The following is a 22,167-nucleotide window of genomic DNA, read 5'->3' as shown; positions in this document are numbered from 1 at the left end:
CCCCATCCTGCACCAGCCACGGCATACTGGACCAGGATGGCCCTGTTCAGAGCAGAGGCCTGTGTGTGGAGCAGAGCAGATGCTCACAGGGCTGGCCCTTCTCCTGCCCCTCAGCACCATCCTGGGCCCTGGCTGTCAGAAAGACCCCTAGGGAGCAACTTCTTCGTATGGTGTGTGTGTGTACACGTGCAGGTGTGAAAAGATGCTGGTCCGTGGACCAGCCTTGGCCTGGCAACCGTGGTTCTATTAGCAGCACCCCAGCTCCTTACAGGGCTCTCTGGGAGGGGAGGCCCAGTGGGTCCCTGGGGGCCGTGGGTGGGCTGTTCATCTCATGCCCTGTGGCTCTTCTGACCAAATCAGCTGTTCTAGAGAGAGACACACAACTCTGAGGGAGACTTGTGTGCTGGGGGTGAGGGCTAGGGCCCGGTGCAGAGCCCCACTCCCCAGGCAGGTGTCATGGCACACACCTCGCAAACCCTTGGGCAGCAGTCAAGCTTATGGTGAGAGGATGCCCCAGCCTGCTGCCTCTAGCCCTCCCCACCTCCTACTCCCACCGTCTCCCTGACCACATGCTCCTTGCACACCTGAGAGCATGGAAGCAGGGCCCTGAGGAGGCCTGGGCCCCTGATGCCTGTGGGAAGCCCAGGTTCCCAGGACAGGGAGCTTCGCCTCCCCTTGGGCCTGCAGGTTGCTGAGTGGTGGGCATCACACTATGGCTGTTCCTCTGGGAGCCTGTCTCAGCTTCTGACTGAGGAGGGGACTGCCCTGAAAACACTGGCCTCTCCTGGCTTTTGTCTGCTCCTGGGCCCACTTCGCACTCCCCTTACTTGCAGGGCCTGTGGGTACTGTTCGGAAACCCCTGTGAGCTCCTGTCAGTGGGAGGCCACCCTGCAGGGCCCTCCTGCCCCAGGGCTGCCATGGTCTCTCCCACACACAGCATCACAGTGTTTCCAGCTCAGCCAAGCCCACTGCACTCATACCTCACTCTGCTCTGAGCTGCAAAGTCAGATCTGACTCTCAGATGGGCCCAAAAACCACTAGTTCATGGAGCGAATCATGACCCAGTGGTCTTTCAGGTGCCATGACCTCCCCCCACTGAGTGGCTCAGCAATGTGAGGGGTTTCGGGGGCCCGCAGCACAGTTCCACAAATACACCCAGACGTTAGGTCCAGGCCTGCTGGTCTGTGCTCCCAGCTACCCTGCCCAGGTATCTGAGGGTGCACGCCCTCCCCACCCACCCTTCCCCTCTCCCACAGGGCCACCTCTCATGCCAAGCTTTATCCCTGCTTTCCACCTCCAGATCTCAACTCCTTCCAGCAGACCTCTAAGTGGATTGATGATGTCAGGACAGAGAGGGGCAGTGATGTGATCATCATGCTGGTGGGCAACAAGACGGACCTGGCCGACAAGAGGTAGGTGGTCTGGGCCACCCCCCGCCCTCCTCTGCAACACCTCCTGGATGGGGTGTCCTGGGACTTGTAGGTGGTGAGTGCCCTGTCTGACCTGGCCCCCTGCATCTGGGAAGGGCCCCGTTGGGGCCCCAAAGGCTTTGAAAGCTCACATGTTCCTGGCCAGCCCAGCAATGCATGGTCTGGGCCTGGCCTCAGCTCAGTCATGGACACAGTGGCCCTCGGGCTCCCACTGGTCCTGCCCCGGGAAACGCCTGTGCTGATGCTGGAGTGAGTGTGAAGGGCCTGGTCCCCAGGCGTGAACACACAGAGTTTCCTGGTCCAGCTCTATGTCTGGGTGTGACACTGTCCCTAAAGAGGCTGCCCTCCAGGAATAGGGCTCACCTCGGCACCCTTTCCGTATCTCCTGGGGCAGATAAAGCAACCAATCATGGACTGAGGGCCTCCTGAAATGCACTCTGACCATTTAGGGAGTATTCTGAATGAGAAGCTGCTTCATTAAAATCTTGTCCTTGAAGTGAAGAAAACAGAGCTCAAAGCCCAGCTTCTTTGCAGTAGATGACCTTGGGGCCATTACTTTTGACCTCAATGTGCTCATTTGGCAAATGGGGCTGGTGGTACCACCCAGAGAGGTGGTCTGTAGCTGGCGGAGTGTGACAAATGTGTGCTCTGGCAGTGGTGATCCTGGGAAAAGTGGGTAGGGGCCAGCAGCCCACCAGCCACAGGGCCAGCTCCTGGACTGGACAGTACTGCCAAGGAGTGGAGTGGGGATGCTGGCTTCCTGCTCTGCTCTGCACCTCATGTGCCCTGAGGGAACCCTGCAGTTCAGCCCTGGTCTCAGGCCAACTGAAGTGCCTTCATCATCTGAGGCCGCTCCCTCCACCCCAACTGGGGGCTCCTTCTCTACTGAAAACTGGTTCCCCTCATCTCCCCTCCAGGCAGATAACCATAGAGGAGGGCGAGCAGCGTGCCAAAGAACTGAGCGTCATGTTCATCGAGACCAGTGCGAAGACTGGCTACAACGTGAAGCAGGTGGGAGGTGCCGCCTTGACCAGGGGCCCACACTGGGCTTCTGGTGCCAGGGGCTAGTGACCAGGTGGCCCACCCGATGGGGAGTGAGTCCCTCCAGAGCTAACTGCTTGCCCTCAGGGTATCGGGGGCTATGGGATCAGCTGCACCCAGCAGCCAGCCCCGTGGCCCCTAAGCTGCCGTGGCTGTCCAGCCCCCAGCTTCTAGGCAGCCAAGAAGCAGCACTTTCCTACCTGTTCCCTCACTTGGGATGGGCATGCAGGAGAGTCCATCCACTCAGCATTTTGGGGTTCCTGCATTGTGCTTGGCAAGCACCTGGGGCTGTGTTGGGCCAGGTAGACTTGGGGAAAAGAGCCCACCCTCAGTGAGGTTAGAGCTCACAGGAGGGGGGCCTGCAGAGTCAGACTCCTCAGAGGAGCCGTAGAAGGGCTGGGGTTAGGGCTGAGCCTCAGAGCAAGAGGCTTCTCACAGATGGCCTTCAGCAGGTCAGTGGACTTGGGTGGAAACAACTGCACCTGTCTCTGCACCACCCCCTGAGAGATTGGCAGCATTTTCTGTGGCCACGAGCGTAGCAACAGGACTCCGTGTGTTAGTAGCTCCCCTGGCTTTATTGGTGTCTCGTCTCTTGAGCGTTTACCCCTCAGTATCTCAGGGGGTCCTCTGCCAGCTCCGGCTCTTTAACACATTCCTGAGGAAGCACAGGTGTTGCTGTGTCAAGAGTCTGTATCTTTAAAGAGTTTAGAAATTTATTTCAATACTACATAGTTTCCTTTACATAAAACTTGGGCTTTCCTGGTGGCTCAGATGGTAAAGAATCTGCCTGCAATGCAGGAGACCCAGGTTCAATCCCTGGGTTGGGAAGATCCCCTGGAGAAGGGAATGGCCACCCACTCCAGTATTCGTGCCTGGAGAATTCTATGGACAGTTGACCATTCATTTCACATGCTTGAAAGGAGGCCATAACCTTCAGTAGCCTGCCAAAGGAGTTTTGGGTTCAAAAAAGGTGAGGATCCCGTGTCTTCAAGGAAAAGAGGACTTGGATAGCTGATGACGAGGGGGCTGCCTGGGCAGGGGACTGGCATGGGCACAGGTGGGGCTGGAGGGGCGCTGGGGCCTTGCTGGGGTCACTTCTGCCCGGGCACCCCCAGCAGTGTCCAAGAGCACTAGACAAGCTGCCATGCAGCAGCTGGCCACACGCAGTGAGGGTTTGAAGGTTTACCCGGCCTGGGCAGTGTTGTGCCAGTGGGAAGTGGCAGAGGAGCGGGAAGGGACAGAATGAGCTCCCAGACCCAGGGGATGCCCCCGCCCCAGCTGGAGGGCCTCAGCATTGCTCTGTTCACTCACACCCCCTTACCAGCCTCCCCTGTCCCTGGAGGCCTACAGGAGACACCAGGTTGTGGCTCTGCGCGGTCCTGATGGAAAGGCCTGGAGGGCGGGGAAGCAGAGGTCAGTGGTCCAGAGGGCAGGTGGCCTCTGCCCCCAGTGGACAGAGATGCTGATGCCCCCTTTCCATAACATTCTGGAAGCCAGGCAATGGTCTGAGCAAGAGTTGTGTATAGTCAGTTCAACCCTGGGTGGTTCAGAGGAGTCTCCGTGCAGTGCAGGCTCCTGGACTCTGAATGTGAGCCTGTCTGCCCTCAGAGGCCCCCATGTGACCCTTAGAGCTTCTGTTTGACTGACAACTTGGCCACTGACAGAGGCTGTGACTATTTTGACAGCCAGACAGGTGGAGTGGGGCTGCCTGGGGCATCATGGAGGAAGGCTTGGCAAGTGACTGACTGGACTTCTGCACCCCTCCTACCCCTCTCTGCACCCCACCCACCAGCGTCTTCCCGACTTGGGCCCTCACCCTCACCACGTTGGGTCCTGTCACCCAGCCTGGGTGGTCCCATGTGACTGGGCTCTGCCATGAGACCATGAATGAGCCTCACCCTGTCTTCAGAGAGCTCAGGCAGTGACGTCTTAAGGCCAGAGCTCACCTAGTTCCTGCAGTTGGTGTTTGTCAACAGATGGGAAGAGCATTCAGAATCTTCTGTCTTGTACTTGCTGTCATCCCCCTAGGTTCCATCACCGTAGGTCCTGCCAGCACCCCTGACACCCTGTTGACCCCTGCCCCAGTGAGCACATGCACGCAGACACACACCACACAGCTCTCCATGCACACTTACAAACACACAGGCACAGAAACCCCGCATGTGCACATACATGTCGCACACACGCACCCCCCCACACACACACACAGATGCCGCACATCCACATCCACACCACACACACTCCTCTACACACAGGACACACAGTCACACTCGCCCACGCCCAAGCAAACCCACAATATCACACACTCCCATGTCCTTATTCCCTCTGAAAAGTCTCCTCCACTCTGACTGTGGCCCTGGCTCCTAGAAGCCAGCTGCCTCGATGCTGTGGACTCGCAAGACTCCCTGAAGAGAGGGTCATTGTCATAAGGGCACTTGAAAGCCACTTCCCCACACCTGGCCCCCAGATGGCCAGTGGGACAGAAGCTTTCCAGGGCCTAGATCATTTTCTGCCCGGGGGTGGATCCCTGGCCATCACCATGACCCACACTCAGCCCCCGAGACCCCGAGGCCAGCCTGCCTGGGTGAGAGGCCTGCTGGGGCCCAGTGCCGTCAGGGGTGCTAGGGGGTGGGAGGGAGAAGTTAGGTGCAGTCCCTTCCGTCAAGGGTGCAGTCTCTGCTGTCCAGGAGGCAGTCAGCAGGACAGGACAGGAGTAGAGCCTGAGGCGAGGGTGAGAAGAGGCAGAAGGTGGGCATGCCAGGAGCAGAGGAGGAAGGATGGGGCTCATGCTGCATCTCCCCTCTTCCTAGCTCTTCCGACGTGTGGCCTCGGCTCTGCCTGGAATGGAGAATGTCCAGGAGAAAAGCAAAGAAGGGAGTATCCTTTTCCTTTGACAAGTGAGTGAAAGATGTTGCAGAACTCATTTATTCATGGATTTATCACATGATATGTTAGAACAGTGGACAAACCCTTGCCTGGTCCCCAGGCCAGCCTTCCTGATGGGCAGCTGTGCTGTGGAGCCTCATATGTACAGGAATGAGGCTGAACTCCGAGGTCTTCAAGACCCCGTCCAGCTTGAACCAAACAAGCTTCCAAAACAGAGTGGGGGTGCCAGAGGGATGTGTGTGGAGTGACAGTGTGGGGCAAGGAGTGAGAAATAGTGAGTGCCCTTCTTTCTAGTGAACACAGATTTGTGTTTCATGTGGACAAGCAGAATCTCCACTTCGGTACACTCAGAGATGATCTCAGCATGGTTCAGCCTCCTCTGCATGAGACAACTGCCTCCTCAACCCAGCCTGGCACAGCCTGGCGCCTCCCCACTGCCCCGGGGACAGGGTCTGCACACCACTCACCCAGTCCACTCTACCTTGGGCCACACGCAGAGGCTGAAACTGAGGCTCAGACAGGTGGTCCGATTTGCCCAGTGGAAAGGAAGTCAGTTGTTTCTTGTCTTTTTACTAGTTTATCTATACTTTGCCATGTTATAAAAAATGTATGTTTATGTATATGTAATACTACATACACATGAAACAAGATAAAAATATACAAAAGAATATTGAGGTTTAGGGACCATAAAAATAAAAAAAAATAAGGAAAAGTCATGGACAAGGTCATACTCAGAATATATGCCATGGCCAGTGGCAAAAAAAGTGGTAAGGAGGGAAAAGGCAAGGTGTCTTTAGGGAAGCATAGTTTTTTATACTGCTTGACTCCTGAAGCACCTCTCCCATTGCCCTTACATAGGGGCCACAAAACCTCTTTGGGACGCAGGCAACTGATCCCATAGAAGGACTGTTCCACCCAACTCTGGCAGTTCCTATTGGTGCTCCTCCAACCCACACTCCCCAGGGCATCCATGGAAAGGGCTAGAGAAGGGGTGTGGCTTCTCACAGCAGCAAGCTCAGAGTCTAGGACCCCCTCTAACTGGAGCTTGAAGTGAGGGGGTCAAGGTTGCTGTGCCCACCTGAGCACAGCAACCTCAGGTAGCCCTGAGGTTGGCGAGGTGGGCTGTACACCCGCCGGCAGGCTCTGCACCTCCTGTGTACTTCAGGGTGCGGCTGACAGGGAACAAGGCCGAGGCTCCCCACCAGGAAGGCTTTTGAGAAAGGGTCTGTCAAGCCTGTGTTTAGGTAGTGGTCCCACAGCCCCAGGACAAGCTTTGCTTCTGGTAGACAGAGGTAATGCTGTGGGGGACGGTCCGGAAAGAGGAGGAAGGGCGGGACCTGGCGACCCTGCATCTTACCCACCCAGGCTAAGCGAAGTGCAAGCCCCTGGGTGTTTGGGGAGGGACAGAGGGGCTGTGCAGGGCAGCTGAGTGGGTACCGGGGCGGGAGTCAGGTGGGAGCTTCTCTGCCAGTCATCTTCCTTAGCCCCGCTCCTGCAGTGATTGACATCAAGCTGGACAAACCCCAGGAGCCCCCGGCCAGCGAGGGCGGCTGCTCCTGCTAATGCAGCCTGACCCCGGCTTCCTTTGACACTACTCGCTTGTTGTGTTGCTTCCTATTGGTTAGCTTCCTACGGGGGGTGGGAGATGAGCTTATCCAGATGGGAGGAGTTTTCTTTTCTCTCTGTCTCTAGGAGTCGGGTGGGTGGGGAGGGAGGCTGGGCATCAGGGATCATGTCACTCTTAACAGCTGTTACTTAAACAACTATTTTTTGGTTTGGTTGTAATATATTGTACTTTATTAAGATTGCCAAAAACTTAAAATTTAAAAAAAAAATTTAAATCATGTGTATACAACTTTTTGCCAGATAAAAATGTAGTCATTTTTATTTGAAAGATGTGCTTTTTGTTTTTGTATATTTGTAAACTTACAGAGAACCTTTTCCACACACCTCCTCCTTCCTGTCCTCTTTTAATGGTTCATCACCTCTGCCCTCCTCCCACCCTCAGACCAATAAATTTAAACAATTAACTGGGCAATTTATTTAGGCTCCAATCCCCAGGCTGTCTGGCCCAGACCAACCAGGCCTCACCAAACAGGCCCTCTGTAGTTAAATGAAACACTGATGGAAGGAAACAGGCTCTGAAGAGGCAGCTCTGACTCCGTCCTTCTGTGGCCAGAGTAGGACACGAGCCACAGCCCTGAGCTGAAGTAAGGCCTGTGAACTGCAGGGAGCCCAGGCCAGGCCCACTGGAATCACGTCTGCCTCTTTCCCCTCCCTGAAAAGCCTTGAAGGTGGTGGAGGACACTTGCCACAGGCAACTGTCTGTGCTCTGTGGTCCACCCAGTGACTGGCAGAGCAAGAGGTCATGGGCAGGAAGGAAGGACGGGGTGCTGTTGGCAACTGTGGGCTGGGCAAGGTGTAGTTTATAGATTGGGGGCACCATATGTAGTCATGAAAATGTTTTAACCAAGCCGTCCAACGATCAGCAAACGTGTCTGGTTTGAAGCTAAGGGAAAGGCAGAAGGAACCTCAGTGTGTGCCCCTGAAGCCCTCCTCCTTGGATGCCAGGGAATCTGGAGCCTGTTGCACACAGGATTGGCCTGTCTGTGGTGGGGGAAGGGAGGGTCTGCAGACCTGCCACCAGGAAGATGCGTTTGCTGATCCTTGGTTGCTACTACTGCAGAGTGCTGTTTTGGAAAAGCTGACCTCTTGACGTGTTTCTGTCTCCCTGGTGCCGGGAGTTGACATTTTTGTGCACAGACCTTTGCAGATATTGTAGCAGCACTCTGGTCGCTTGAGGGTAGAGCTGAGGTGGGGTCCCCAGAAGGCTTTCCGGAGAGCCGTCCTGGCCATTTTTGACTCATTTCTGAGAAGGACTTAGTCTTGAGGACCTATCTGTAAATCTTTGAAAAGAACTCTCTTTCACTAAGTGATGCTGCCCACTTGACCAGCATTCCAAATAGATCCAGACTCACCAACTCCGAGTCTGCACAGAGCCAGGCGGAGGGTACCACTCTGGCCAAAATCAGTGAACCCTGGCTCTTCCTCCAGGCTGCTGTTAGGCTTGTCATAGACGAGCTAAATGACTATCTGGCGTATGGTAGGGAGTAAATTCCACCATCAAGCAGGATCCCAACAAGTTATTATGTTGAGTTTGGAACTTCTCAGAAACTAATCCAGAATGGCAGCTACTAAGTGCAGCAGGGACCTGGCAGGACTCACTGATACTGTGTCCAGTGGGCCTGTCACAGACTCAGCTAAGGGGACTGTGTGTCAGAGCTGATCTTTAGAGAGAAGTTTATCTTCAGGTGAAGCAAAGAGGAAGCAGAATTCCCACTGAGCTCCTCTTCCAGAAGGTAAAGACCAACGTACGAACGTAATTCCAATGTCACATGTTGAGTTTTTATATGTGTGTACATAATTATATATAGAGATAGACTTGTGTATACACCTTCCACACACATTCTCACAAAGATACGTGTGCTCGATGTATATTCTTGTTTTTCCTGCTCTCAAGTTGGAACTTGCATTGTGATATCAGTTTTGGAAATCCAAAAGTACTGCAATGTGTCGAAATAAGAAATACTTAATATTGTCCAAAAACTTGTGATTGTCTTGCCATCAATAAAACAATGCATAGATGTGTTAACTAAAGGCAAAAATAGACCCTGGGAACATGCACACTGTTTCTGTCTGTACTTATATGCACAAGTGTGCATGCCCATGTGGGCCAGTACCCCCACCATGGCACACCCCCAAGTGGTGCTTGTTGGAAGAGTGCTTACTTACCTCGTGAGAATTCATAGGAGTCCAGGTGACAGCACCAAGCCTGGCTGGCAGTGAGGGCCATTGCTTGTGGCCCCTAGGGCAGCCCAATTTGCAGGGATCTCATTGGGTCTCAGTGAATGGATGGTGGATTTTTATTTTCTTGGTACTAAAGAGTACTTTTTCTTTAAAATTTTTGTTAAAAAGGTGAAACTCAGCCCCCTTCTCATGTTTTTTTTCCCATCACAGCCTAGAATAATAGTAAGAGATGAAGTAGATACAATGTGGCTTGATGTGACCTCCGTGAGCCCTCCTTTCCCAACACATACATGACATCCTCTCTCCTGAGCCCAGCTCTCCCAGCCCTGTAGGAGAGGGGAGGTGGGGAGGGCAACTGCCTCCCCTTATCCTCTTATCCTGGTGGTGCCACATTGTTCCATGAGTGCCCTCCTTGGGCCTCATCTCCACCCCTCTTCCTGGATCTGTCAGGGCAGCCAGACCTCCAGCACAGAAGGGCTTTGGCTCCTTGGCTCCCATTGGGGGCAGGTGACATCACTGTCCTCTTGCTTGTAGGTAGGATCTTGTCTCAGACTTAAGGTTCAATAATGAAATGATCAGGTTCCCTTGAAGAGAATGTCATGAAATTCCTCAGCATTCCTGGTGAGAGTATCCCATCATTGCTGGATCCAAGTGGGCTAGCACGAGGCAGAGAGGAGGGACCCTTTTAGGAAATGATCTCAGTTTAGCTCGTGGTTCAGTCTGTCTCTCTACAGAGCACCCTTGACCTGGGAGTACAGCAGGCTCATCTTCTGTGGCCCTCTCTATTACTTTGAGGAATCTCAAAAAAAAAAAAAAAGGAAAAAATGCTGTCAGTAAAGCTCCTGTTTTGTGGTCATCTGAAAAATCGAGCATATGGTGGAGAAAGCAGAAAGCATGTTTATGAATGCAGACGTGCCAGAGCGAAGGGGTGGTCTCGGCATCTCAGGTGCTAGAGCTGCAGCCGTGTGGTCCAAGGTTAGCAAGCATGCTGACTCGGTCAGAGGCCTCCCTGCCGTCACTGTCACCGCACTCTTCCTGTCAGCATCCTCAGTTGGTCTGAGATGGCCCAGGTCTGAGGAGCAATGGCCAGATCAGTTTGAGTGTTTCAGGCAGCAGAAACGAGGATTGCTATGGTGGTAGCCGAGAGTGTGGACACATACTGGATGTGATGTTGTCGTTTCCCCGGTGGCAGCAGTGCTGGAAGCCCCTGCCCTCAAGTACCAGGTGTGACAAGAATGGCACCGCTGGCTTCGGTGTCCTGCAGGCAGAGAAGCCTCATTTCTCCACGTGGCAGAAGGCAGGTGAGGGTGTCAGGATGTGAGAACAGGTAGCTGAGGGCTGTGAGGCGTGTCTGAGCCACACGAGGGGCAGCCGAGCTGAAGTGTCTGGGCATCAACCAGTGCGCACCAGTTTCCTAACTACCTCTCCCCCAAGAATGTGAGACATTGTCCCCTGGCCACAGCAGAGTGAGGCGGAAGGCTCACAACCCTTCCTGCAGGAAATGCAGGAAAACCAGGTCCGAGAAGGGTGACTCGCTTATGATTACCCAGTGAACTGCAAGCAGTCAGAATCAAGGTGTTTTCACTCATCTGTCGCTGACATGTGTGTAACAAATGTGACTGTGCACTGGCACACAGGGCTACAGGGCACGTGTGCTCCTCAGACCGGTGTATCTGAGGACATTTCAGGTTCCTCCATTGCAAAGAAGGGCCAGCCCCAAGTCCACTCTGATTGTCACACCAGGGCACCCTTTGGATTTTTTGTTTGAAATAAACTATTTCAGTGATCCAAAACCTTGAGCTCTCAATGCATAAACTCCCTGGACACCAGACAACCCCCTGACCGCGCCCCTGCTGATGCTCATGGTGGGGTGTGGTTTATCCTTGCAGTGGGATTGGAAGCCGCCTTCTAGTGGGAAATCTCCATAGGCTGACGGCCAGCGTGTATCACAAGGTGTGTGTCACCTTCCTCCTCACCCGGCCCCATGGAAGTGATTGGCCATGAGGAGCACAGAGGATGGCATTCCCATCTCACTGGCTCAGCAGGCTTAAATGGCCACATTGACTTTACATAAAACTGTGTAAAATGTGGAAGACTCAGCATGTTGATCAAACAATAAACTGTCCTAATTCTCAACACAAAGCCTCTTGTTTCATGTTTCTCAGCGGTGTGGTTATATATTGGTGGAAGGGGTGTGGAAAAACAGATTTCTTTAAATGCATGCTCCATGAAGAAGACCCTCCTCATGTCTGGGTGGTGTGTTCACCACCACCTTTTGCTTTTCCCTCCTGCTCCTCACTGGGCTCTCAACTCAGAAGGGGAAAAGGCAGGACACGCTGAACTTTCATCTCCATTCTGCCTGAAGGCTGATGGAAAGGGAAACTCCAGGCAGAACTGAGAGACTCAGGGCTCTGTGTTATCTCCTGTCATCCCTGCTCTCCACTTGCAATGGCTGAGGGTTAGGAAGGGTGGGTATAGAGGCTGGATCTCTATTCCCATGATTTCTGGAAAGTATTTAAAGGCAAGAATTTAAGATGAACCACAATCACCTTTCAGATGACATGAAGCTACCTCGTACGCCCTCCAGCAGCATCTCACACCAATTAGAGAACATCCCTAAGACAGCCCTTCAGGTCTCAGCACCTCCAGACTAAAAGGGGCCCTGAAGGCCAGGGGACCAACCCAAAGAGAACACAGAGGCCAAGATCCGACCCACCACTGCCCTGGACTGGGAATGCTGGGAATCCTGGGGCCGTAGGGAAAGCCAAGACCACCAGGTTTTCTTCATCAAGTTCAACTTCACTGTCTTTCTCCTTTAAAGGTTCTAAAGGTTTCTGGAACACCCTCCAATCTGCCACCTCAAGGAAGCCATCTCTGATTAGGAGGGGTAGGCAGTTAAGATTCCCTGCCCACTGAGCCTAACTTCCCTGGGTGCCAGGTGTAAACTGTGAGGTGGAGGCGTTACCAGGCAAGTCGAGGGGCTGAGGCCTGAGAGCCCAAGTGCACATGCCTGTACGGACCAGACCAAAGCTAGAGGAATGCTGTTCCAGACAGCTTTTCCCCAAGACTGGTATTCAGGGCAATGTGACTACAGACAGGAAAGGGAGTGGGTTGTCTCCCTGAGCATCCTGCTTACACGCACAACATCCAGCAGGTGAAGGAAGCATGCTGGGGCTTCCCAGACTGAGTGTTAAAACTGGAGTTGTGAATGTCCTACCTGCAGCGCCTGCAAGCCATCAAGGTATGTTGCTTGAGGTCGTCTCCTCTATCACTGTAGCTGTGTTTTGGTCACCCAGTGACCAAGGGTGCAGAAAGGAGCTTTGATAATCCTACGATAACCCCCAATTTTTCTTTTAAAAAAAGCATATTTCAGTTGAAACAAAAATATCTGAAGTCAAAAGAACACCAAGTGTCTCACATATGGGGTGAGGGTGGGGAACGCTAGGATCCCAGGAGGCACTGAGGCCATGCTGGGGCTGCATGGGCGGTGCAGCCAGACAAGGGCCAAAGTGAGGATGGTACTGAGGCAGCTCAGCCTGGGCATGCAGCATGGTGGGAGGGATGGCCGGGGGCAGGGGAGGGGGTTGCGGACAGGTTGGTTCAGCCAAGATGGAGCCTGTGCTAATGAGAGGGGAAAGCAGGGGCTATTTCTTCACCTGAGAATGTGACTGTATGCCCACAAAAGCAGGAAGTATGTCACACTTAGAATTCCCAGATTTGGGCACAGTGCTTGTCATTTTCCGAATGAATTTTGGCATTTTCTGAACGCCATACACAGCTCGTGTGAGTAGTCAACAGGTCAGGATTTCATAGTTGAAAAAGGAAGTGGAACTACTTTCTTGTGCAAAAGTCAGGTGAGGTAACCACCTTTCTTTAAGTACTCAAAGGGCTGGAATGGAAGAGGTAAGCATTGTAACTGCTGCTAATACACCTTTAGGTGAGAACGGGCATAAACCAATTGAAGCCTTGATTTCATTCTAAATTCAAACCTTTAAAAAAAAGAAAAAGCACAATATTCTGGCTGAAATGATCTCAAACCAACAGAACACAGCCAAGTGCCTTTTCCTCACAGAAGGAGCACTGAGACAGCATGGGGAAATCTAAGGGCAGACCCCAGGTAGTCCCCAGCAACAGCAGTTAACGCTGATCAGAAATTAAACTCCAGCAAACAGGCAGGAGAGGGGCTACGAAGGCCCCAGAATGTCTGTAAAGTGTTTAAAGAGCTGGAATGAACGGGCAGCCTCGATCTGCAGGTGTGCTCTGTACCACTAGAGACTCCATTCTGGAAGTGGGTGGTGTTTACCAGGGCAGTCAGTGCACACTGCACTGCAATCTGCACCTCTGCACTCGCAGAGCACAGGTTCTTTCCCATCAGGAGGCAAAGGCCCAGAGAGCAGTCTCTGCCTCCAACATGCAGTGGCTCAGACACTGCCATGTTCCCATCTGTGACACACAGTCAGGCTGAGTCTGCTGGCCCTGTGACCTGACAGCCCTCTTTCCACTCTAGCCATACTTGGCTCCCAGCCCAAGAAGAAATGGGCCTACTTTGGCTGAATGGCTTCAGGGCCACAGGAAGATAATTTGACCTCCCATTGATAACCCAAGCTCCCAAGGACGAGTCACGGTGGCCCAGACCCACAACAATGGGATATCTGTGGCAGAGTTAGGAGGCAGAATGAGTGCGCCCAGAAGGACTATGTAACCTGCCTGCTTACTTCACCCTGAGAGTAAAACTAAACAGGGCCTGAGACGTCCCTGGCAGTCCAGTGGCTAAGACTCGGTCCGTGCTTCCAATGCAAGGGGCTCGGGTTTGATCCCTGATCATGGAATTAGATGCCACGTGCTGCAACTAAGAGTTTGCATGCCACAACTAAAGACCCAGCGTGCCACAACTAAGACCTGGCACCGTAAAATAAAATAAACAAACATGGCCCGTGGCCCAGAGAACGTAACAAAGCACACTGAAGGCATATGCGATACTCCAGGAGGCCAGGTCACCTGTGAGACTGCTCCCAGGAGTCCCAGGTGCTTGGTCATGTCATGCATGCAGACTCCCGAGACCACATGAGTCCTACTGCTGAACTGAATGCTCAGAAGTGGGGTCCTCAGATGAGCTATTTAACAAGCATCACTTAATTCTGATGCATGCTAACATCTGAGAATCACTGTTTGAGATACAACTTTCCTTTTCCAAAAGATCATCTTTAAGGTCTTGAATAAAATTCAACCTTGCTCCCCTTCTTCAGTCACTTGTTTCAGGTATTTCTTCCTCTAATGAAGTGAAACACTTTCTCACCTCTGGAAAAAGCAACAGAACAGCCGACAGCACACGCATGCCTCTTAATGGAAGCATCGGCCACTGATGTTTATTTAGGTGAGCACTGCCTTTGATTATGTGAACATGTCACATTTATCACATACCTGTTGAGTTTCTGGTTCATTCTTCTTACCTACTTCCTAAAACTACTTGGCTAATAAGGAAAAGGCAAGAAAGAGTCCAAAAGACAGGAAGACGTATCAGCAGTGACACGTCCCAATAAGAACCCGCCAGGGCTGGACTCATGGCATCTCTGTGTCAGCCAGGGTTTATTTCATACTCCAGCAGCAAGCTATGTGATGCAGGTCGTGGGAGCGGGGAAGGGGCAGGGGCTCTGAGGCAGAGCCAGAGTGACACACAGGAATGAAGACAGCAGGCAGAGGCCTGGGCCACAGCACATGTATGTGGGGACCACACTCACTGGGATGCCACTGGCTCCACGCCATTCTCCGTCACCTCTCCCCGACCCTCAAGGCAACGTTACGAGGGTCCCACTGCATACTCCTGGAGCATCCTGCACCTCCTCTTTTATGGCTCTTCCCTCACTGTGCTGGGATTAGTGTTTCACCTAACCACAGCCACCTTTGTCTCCTTTTTAATCTTTAGTTGGCTTATCTCTGAGTGTTTGAAGTAGGGATTGAAGTTTCTATGTACGTTACCATCATTAGGCCCCAGAAATGTGGAGATAGGCCTGAATTCTAACACGTGCACCTACCTGTATTCACTCTACCATTCTATGTAAATGCTTTGCGCTAGACAGTTTTTATTTTGGGGGCAGGGGGCTATGATGGGTTTTGTTGCTGCACAGGCTTCTCTCCAGTTGTGGCAAGCAGGCTACTCTCTAGCTGCAGTGTGCGGGCTTCTCGCTGTGGCTTCTCGCTTCTCTTGCTGTGGAGCGCGGGCTCTAGGGCGTGTAGGCTGCAGCAGTTGCAGCTCCTGGGCTCTAGAGCACAGGCTCGATAGTTGCTCTGCAGCATGTGGTATCTCCCTGCATCAGGGAATCGAATCTGTGTCTCTTGCACTGGCAGGCGGATTCTTCACCACTGAGCCACCAAGGAAGCCCCATACACAGGCTGTTTTATTTACCAAGAAATATATTAATCATTTCTCCGGCACTCAGTGCACAGAGTCTCCTGTACTCAGGTGGGTCTCCTGCATTGCAGGTGGATTCTTTATGGACTGAGCCACCAGGGAAGCCTATATATTAATCATTTATAAAAAGCCATTTATAAAGCCATACATTTAAAAAGATAGCAAAGAACATCACTTTGAAATTGCTTTTAAAAAAAAACCATCAGTGAATGTGCACTTTAACAATCTACAGACAACTTTTTTCATCTTGTATTTGTTCCACAGCATTCATGCTATGAGTACAAAATAGGAGCTCATCAAACAGCACATAAAGATATAGCCCAGGAGCACTCATGCATCAGAAAAACAGAACAGCTTCTAAATCTCCACATGTTCCGTAGTTAAGGGAAACCACTAGAATGGTCATTTCTAGTGTACATTTTAGTAGCATTTGGGGATTTAGCACTTACAGTTCCATCGTCTAGGAATGACTCCAAGAATTCATAACGTTTCTGAAACCTAAGTGTTACAAGGCTAGAGTGTGGACAAGTAACTGAGCTGATGAAGAACAGACCACTGTCAGCATGGCCTTGCTGTTTTCAACCTGCCTTTACATGTCCGGAGACCATGTTATAACTGTACCAACAAATCTGAAGATTCATGTACTGCCCATGAAGGGTAACTGGAAATCACCCAGACCCACACAAGACAGCTTTGTTTCCAGGATAAGGGGGCCAAAGCACAGAAGCAGAGGATAAGAAAACACATTAGATGACATCATATTCTCATGATAGTATCCTCTCTGTTTAAGGTCCACTTGTTAGACCTCGACCTTACACCAAGCATATACTAAAGGGATCTTACATACACTTTAAAAAGGGAAGACACAAAGCAAAGCAAATAACTAGCTTGAAAGCAGTATGGGAGAACTGAACTTAATAAAAAAAAAATTCCACACTGGGTTCAACAATAATTTGTTTCCAGAATAAGGAAAAGTTCCTAACTACATTTGAAATATTCCCTCCAGACTACCAAATCCTTTTCCAAAACTGTCATTCACACACATTCACATCTTGTGTTTGGATCTAGTCCTCAGGCGATTTTAGCCAGCCACTTTTCCAAGTCCTGGATGTCAGCAGAGCCAGCATCCCCTCTTCCACCCTTGGCGCTGCACTCCAGGAACTCCACTTTGAGGGGCAACTGTGAAAATTCAAATTCTTTGCCTTTCTTCCCCAGCTGAGCAGGGGCAGTGCTGGAACTGTCCAGTGTGCTCGGGGCAGCAGAACGGGTAACCCGTAAAGTATTGCTGTGAGACAAAAGGAAAATGAATCAGGAAGCAAAAAGACCTTAATTCTTATATAACAATTAAAGCCCTTTAGAAAATCACATTAATTCCTAAATATTTCAACACTCACTTAAATACTGAATCATAAAAGTATCAATTATGCTATTAGGATTGTTAAATAATCCTTTGCTTTACCGGTTATAGGTCACTCTCTCAGACAGACAGGATAGCAGTCCAACCTAACACGGCCAGATGGTGGTGGTTTAGTTGCTAAGTCATGTCTCACTCTCTCTGACCCCATGGACTATAGCCCAACAGGCTCCTCTGTCCATGGGATTCCCAGGCAAGTCTACTAGAGTGTACTGCTATTTCCTTCTCCTGGAGATCTTCCTGACCCAGGGGTTGAAACAGGTCTTCTGCATTGAAAGGAGTCTCCTGCACGGCAGGCAAATTCCTTACCAAGTGAGCCGCCAGGGACGCCCACATGGCCAGAGGACAGCAATGAACCAAGGTCACACCAACCTTCTCTCAGCACAGTGTCCCCTTCCCTAGGATTGCCTGCATGATGCTTTTTTAAGATATATTTTTACATTACCTGCTGGTTTCAACCTTAAGTTTCTGAAAGTGAAGTGTGGGTAGGTGATATTTATATTTACCTTGAGTCTACCTGGATACAGAGCTTAGATATCTACAAACTGCAGGTTCTCATATTCAGTCCAATCTCTTTAGCTACTAACACCTTCCCAAGTTAAGTCACTTAGCTGCCACCTGCAGGCCTTAATAAGAAGTGCAAACGCAAGGCTCACTGGGTCTATTTCTCTCCCCAGAAGCAGAGGAACATGTGCTAACAAAATAAAGGATGACTTAGTAATGTAAGATTTCATGAAAACTAGTGCAGAATCCATACAAAAAACTAAGTACCTTGTTCAGAAAGACACACATATGGGAAAAGTATTTTAAAAACAATTAACACAAGGAAAAGCATTTGAGGAGGAGCACCCTAAAGGGCCTTCTAAGCAAGATGTTAGGTCCATGGGTCTTCATCTCACTGATTCTTTAAACTCAATACATGTGTCACATACGCTCTTTTAAATGTAAACTATTTTACAAGAAACTCAAAAGGAAAAAAAAACCCAAACATTATATTCAGCTCTTTTCATTCAGAAAACTATGAAATGCTTCAAAGCTGATAAGGCCTAATTCTCACAAACACAGGATTAAACTAAACTTAGACTCCAAATTTAACGATATTACCTTTATAACATTTTATTTCACTGCCCTTCTAATACAGCATTTCTTTCTGTATTGTTTTTCTATGGCTCTTTAGAATGAAAAGCAAATGAATCAAGGAAAACATGTTTTAAACATGGGAAGACTTGAACTATGCTGTTTTTTTTTAAAAAAAATGGATACACATGAACTTACTTACAAAACAGAAAGAGACTCACAAGAACAATCTTATGGTCGCTGGGGGAAAGGGTGGAGGGTAAGGGATAGTTAGGGGATTTGGGGTGGACGCAGACACCACTGTATTTAAAATGGATAACCAACAAGGACCTATTGTACAGCACACGGAACTCTGCTCAAGGTTATGTGCCAATCTGGATGGGAAGAGAGTTTGAGGGAGAATGGATATATGTATATGTATGGCTGAGTCCCTGTACTATTCACCTCAAACTACCACAATCTTGTTAGTTGGCTATATCCCAACACAAAATAAAAAAGTTAAAATGCTATACAATTTTCAAAAAATGGATATACAAATAATATTATTTTTCTCCAAAGATAATGCTCAACAACTGCAACAGAAATTTTAGAAAAACAAATCATCTAACTCCATTTTTTTTGGTTTTAGCAGTCTCAAAAGAGTGAACATCAAGACAGGAGAATAGATGATGAACATGCAGTTTCAGAAGGGACAGAAACCATTGAGTAACACCAGCAAGACAGCAGAATAGGAGTTTTCAGTACAAGTCCTCTCACAGAAACATCAATTTAAATAATCATCCACACAGAATACTTTCATGGGAGCTAAGGAATCCAGGTCAGAGATTACAGCATATGGGTGTAACACAGAAGTGAGAAAAGACGCACTGAAGAGGGCAGAAGGGAGTTTCAAATCACTATGTTACTGCTCCTGCAAGCCTGCACAGTGTAGCGTGGAGACCTATGATTTACACAGGAGAGGGAGAGTGAAACGAGCACCGCTTTGTCATGGAACCCAGCACCCACCAGGCCAGCCCCAGCAGACACAGGCACCTGTCCAGCCAAGACAGGGTCAGTTTCCAGGTTAGCTTCCATGGACCCAGGCAGCAGGCCCATCTACCCACAAGCCCAACTTGCCCAAGAAATCCAGCAGCAAGCCCATCCAGATCTCTGGCTGGACTGACTAGGGAAGTACTTTCTCTGACAAAGCTAGTCTATAAAGACTAGAAGGGGTGATTATTCTTTCAAATGTGCAGCACCAAAGTAAGGACATAAGGCTCAAGTGATCAGGGAGACATGACACCACTAAAGGAACATGATAAAGCACCAATAACTGGCCCTAAAGAAATGGAGATCTAAAGACTGCCTGACATGTAATTCAAAATAATCATCTGAGAGTCCTGTGAGCTATAAAAGAACACAGACAACTCAACAAGATGAGGGAAAGAATAAACGAAAAAATCAAAAAGCCAATGAAGATACAGAAATCATGAAAAACAAAAATTCTGGAGCTGAAGAACACAATGACTGGATGTGAAAAATTCAGAGAGCTTCAACAGCAGACTCAACCAAGCAGGACAAAAAAAACAGACAGCTTGAACACAGGTAATTTGAAATTACTCTGTAATAAAACCAAAAAGAAACTGTAAAAAAAGAAAGAAGAAAGTCTTGTGGGACATCATAAAAGGAACCAATGTATGCATTATGGGGCTCTCAGAAAGAGCAGATAAAGACAAAGAATCAGACAGCTTATTAAAAAAAAAAAAATGACAGCATATCCCCAAATATGGGGAGGGAAATGAACGTCCAGATCCACTAGGCTGCTACAACCCAAATGGATTAAACATAAAGAGAGCTTTAATGAAACACATTATAATCAAACTGACAAAAGTCAAACACAGAAACTGCTCAAAGCATTATGAGAAAAGTCAACTGTCACAAACAAGGGAAACTCCACACGACTAAAAGTGGATCTGATGGCAGAAACCTTGCGGGTCAGTAGAAAGTGGGATGATATTTTCAAAATGCTGGGGGAAAAAAAACAGCCATCCAATAGTACTATACCCAGAAAAGCTGTCCTTCAGCTATGAAAGATGGATAAAAGCTTTCCGAAACAAAAGCTGCAGGAGTACGTCACCACTAGTCCTACCTCATAACAAATGCTAAAGCGAGTGAATCTTCAAGGTGAAGTAGCTATGACAAAAAGAACTTATTAATGGATACACAATGTTTACAATTTCTGTATACACTCCAAGCCAGGCTTCAGCAATACGTGAACCGTGAAATTCCAGATGTTCAAACTGGTTTTAGAAAAGGCAGAGGAACCAGAGATCAAATTGCCAACATCCGCTGGATCATAGAAAAAGCAAGAGAGTTCCAGAAAAACATCTCTTTGACTGTGTGGATCACAATAAACTGTGGAAAATTCTGAAAGAGATGGGAATACCAGACAACCTGATCTGCCTCTTGAGAAACCTGTATGCAGGTCAGGAAGCAACAGTTAGAACTGGACATGGAACAACAGACTGGTTCCAAATTGGAAAAGGAGTACATCAAGGCTGTACATTGTCACCCTGCTTATTTAACTTACATGCAGAGTACATCATGAGAAACGCTGGGCTGGAAGAAGCACAGCTGGAATCAAGACCGCCGGGAGAAATATCAATAACCTCAGATATGCAGATGACACCACCCTTATGGCAGAAAGTGAAGAGGAACTCAAAAGCCTCTTGAAGAAAGTGAAAGAGGAGAGTGGAAAAGTTGGCTTAAAGCTCAACATTCAGAAAACGAAGATCATGGCATCTGGTCCTACCACTTCATGGGAAATAGATGGGAAAACAGTGGAAACAGTGTCAGACTTTATTTTTTGGGGCTCCAAAATCACTGCAGATGGTGACTTCAGCCATGAAATTAAAAGACGCTTACTCCTTGGAAGGAAAGTTATGACCAACCTAGATAGCATATTCAAAAGCAGAGACATTACTTTGCCAACAAAGGTCCCTCTAGTCAAGGCTATGGTTTTTCCAGTGGTCATGTATGGATGTGAGAGTTGGACTGTGAAGAAGGCTGAGCACCGAAGAATTGATGCTTTTGAACTGTGGTGTTGAAGAAGACTCTTGAGAGTCCCTTGGACTGCAAGGAGATCCAACCAGTCCATCCTAAAGGAGATCAGTCCTGGGTGTTCATTGGAAGGATTGATGCTGAAGGTGAAACTCCAGTACTTTGGCCACCTCATGCGAAGAGCTGACTCATTGGAAAAGACCCTGATGCTGGGAGGGATTGGGGGCAGGAGGAGAAGGGGACGACAGAGGATGAGATGGCTGGATGGCATCATGGACTCGATGGACGTAAGTTTGGGTAAACTCCGGGAGTTGGTGATGGACAGGGAGGCCTGGTGTGCTGCAATTCATGGGGTTGCAAAGAGTTGGACATAACTAAGTGACTGAACTGAACTTATCCCTGTGAACATAGGTGCAAAAATCCTCAACAAAATATTAGCAAACCAAATTCAACAGTATATTAAAAGGATCATGCATCATAATCAAGTGGGATTTGCCCAAAATGCAAAGATGGCTCAACATTTGTAAATCCCGAGATACACCACATTAACAGTCTGAAGGATAAAAATCTTACGATTATCTCAATAGATGCAGAAAAAGCATGTGACAAAATTTGACATCCTTTCATGATAAAAACTCAACAGTTATAGAACGTATATACTTCAAAATAAAAATGCCATATATGACAAGTCCACAGATAACATCATACTCAGTGGTCAGAAGCTAAAAGCTTTTCCTCCAAAACTAGGAACAAAATAAGGATGCCTACTCTTGCCACTTCTATTCAACACAGTACTGGAAGTCCTAGACAGAGCAATTAGGCAAAAAAGAAATAAAAGACATCAAAATCAAAAAGGAAGAAGCAAAATTATCTCTGACTTCAGCTGACATGATCTTAAATATAGAAAACCCTAAAGACTCCACCAAAAAACAGAACTAATAAACTCAGTAAAATTGCAGGATACAAAAATCAACATCCAAAACCAGTTCTGTTTCAATGCACTACTAATGAAGTATCAGAAAAAGAAATTAAGAAAACAAGTCCATTTATAACAGCATCAAAAA

At 49.1% G+C, this 22,167-nt stretch overlaps 1 protein-coding gene across 1 annotated transcript in view; it reads left to right on the top strand.

Moving 5' to 3' along the window:
* RAB6B (RAB6B, member RAS oncogene family) overlaps positions 1 to 8,148 on the top strand; it is a 56,118-nt gene extending 47,970 nt beyond the window's left edge. Inside the window, exons 5-8 of the mRNA XM_070376091.1 lie at positions 1,301 to 1,412; positions 2,348 to 2,441; positions 5,282 to 5,348; positions 6,856 to 8,148. Of these exons, the coding sequence (XP_070232192.1) occupies positions 1,301 to 1,412; positions 2,348 to 2,441; positions 5,282 to 5,348; positions 6,856 to 6,920 (338 nt within the window). The 3' untranslated portion in view covers positions 6,921 to 8,148. The remainder of the gene's footprint in view (positions 1 to 1,300; positions 1,413 to 2,347; positions 2,442 to 5,281; positions 5,349 to 6,855) is intronic.
* The last annotated feature ends 14,019 nt before the right edge of the window (positions 8,149 to 22,167 follow it).

The sequence above is a fragment of the Bos mutus genome, chromosome 1 (assembly GCF_027580195.1).
Source record: "Bos mutus isolate GX-2022 chromosome 1, NWIPB_WYAK_1.1, whole genome shotgun sequence".
Lineage (NCBI taxonomy): Eukaryota > Metazoa > Chordata > Mammalia > Artiodactyla > Bovidae > Bos > Bos mutus.
Note: the sequence above shows the minus strand (reverse complement) of the source record. Positions and strands in the feature narration are given on the sequence as shown.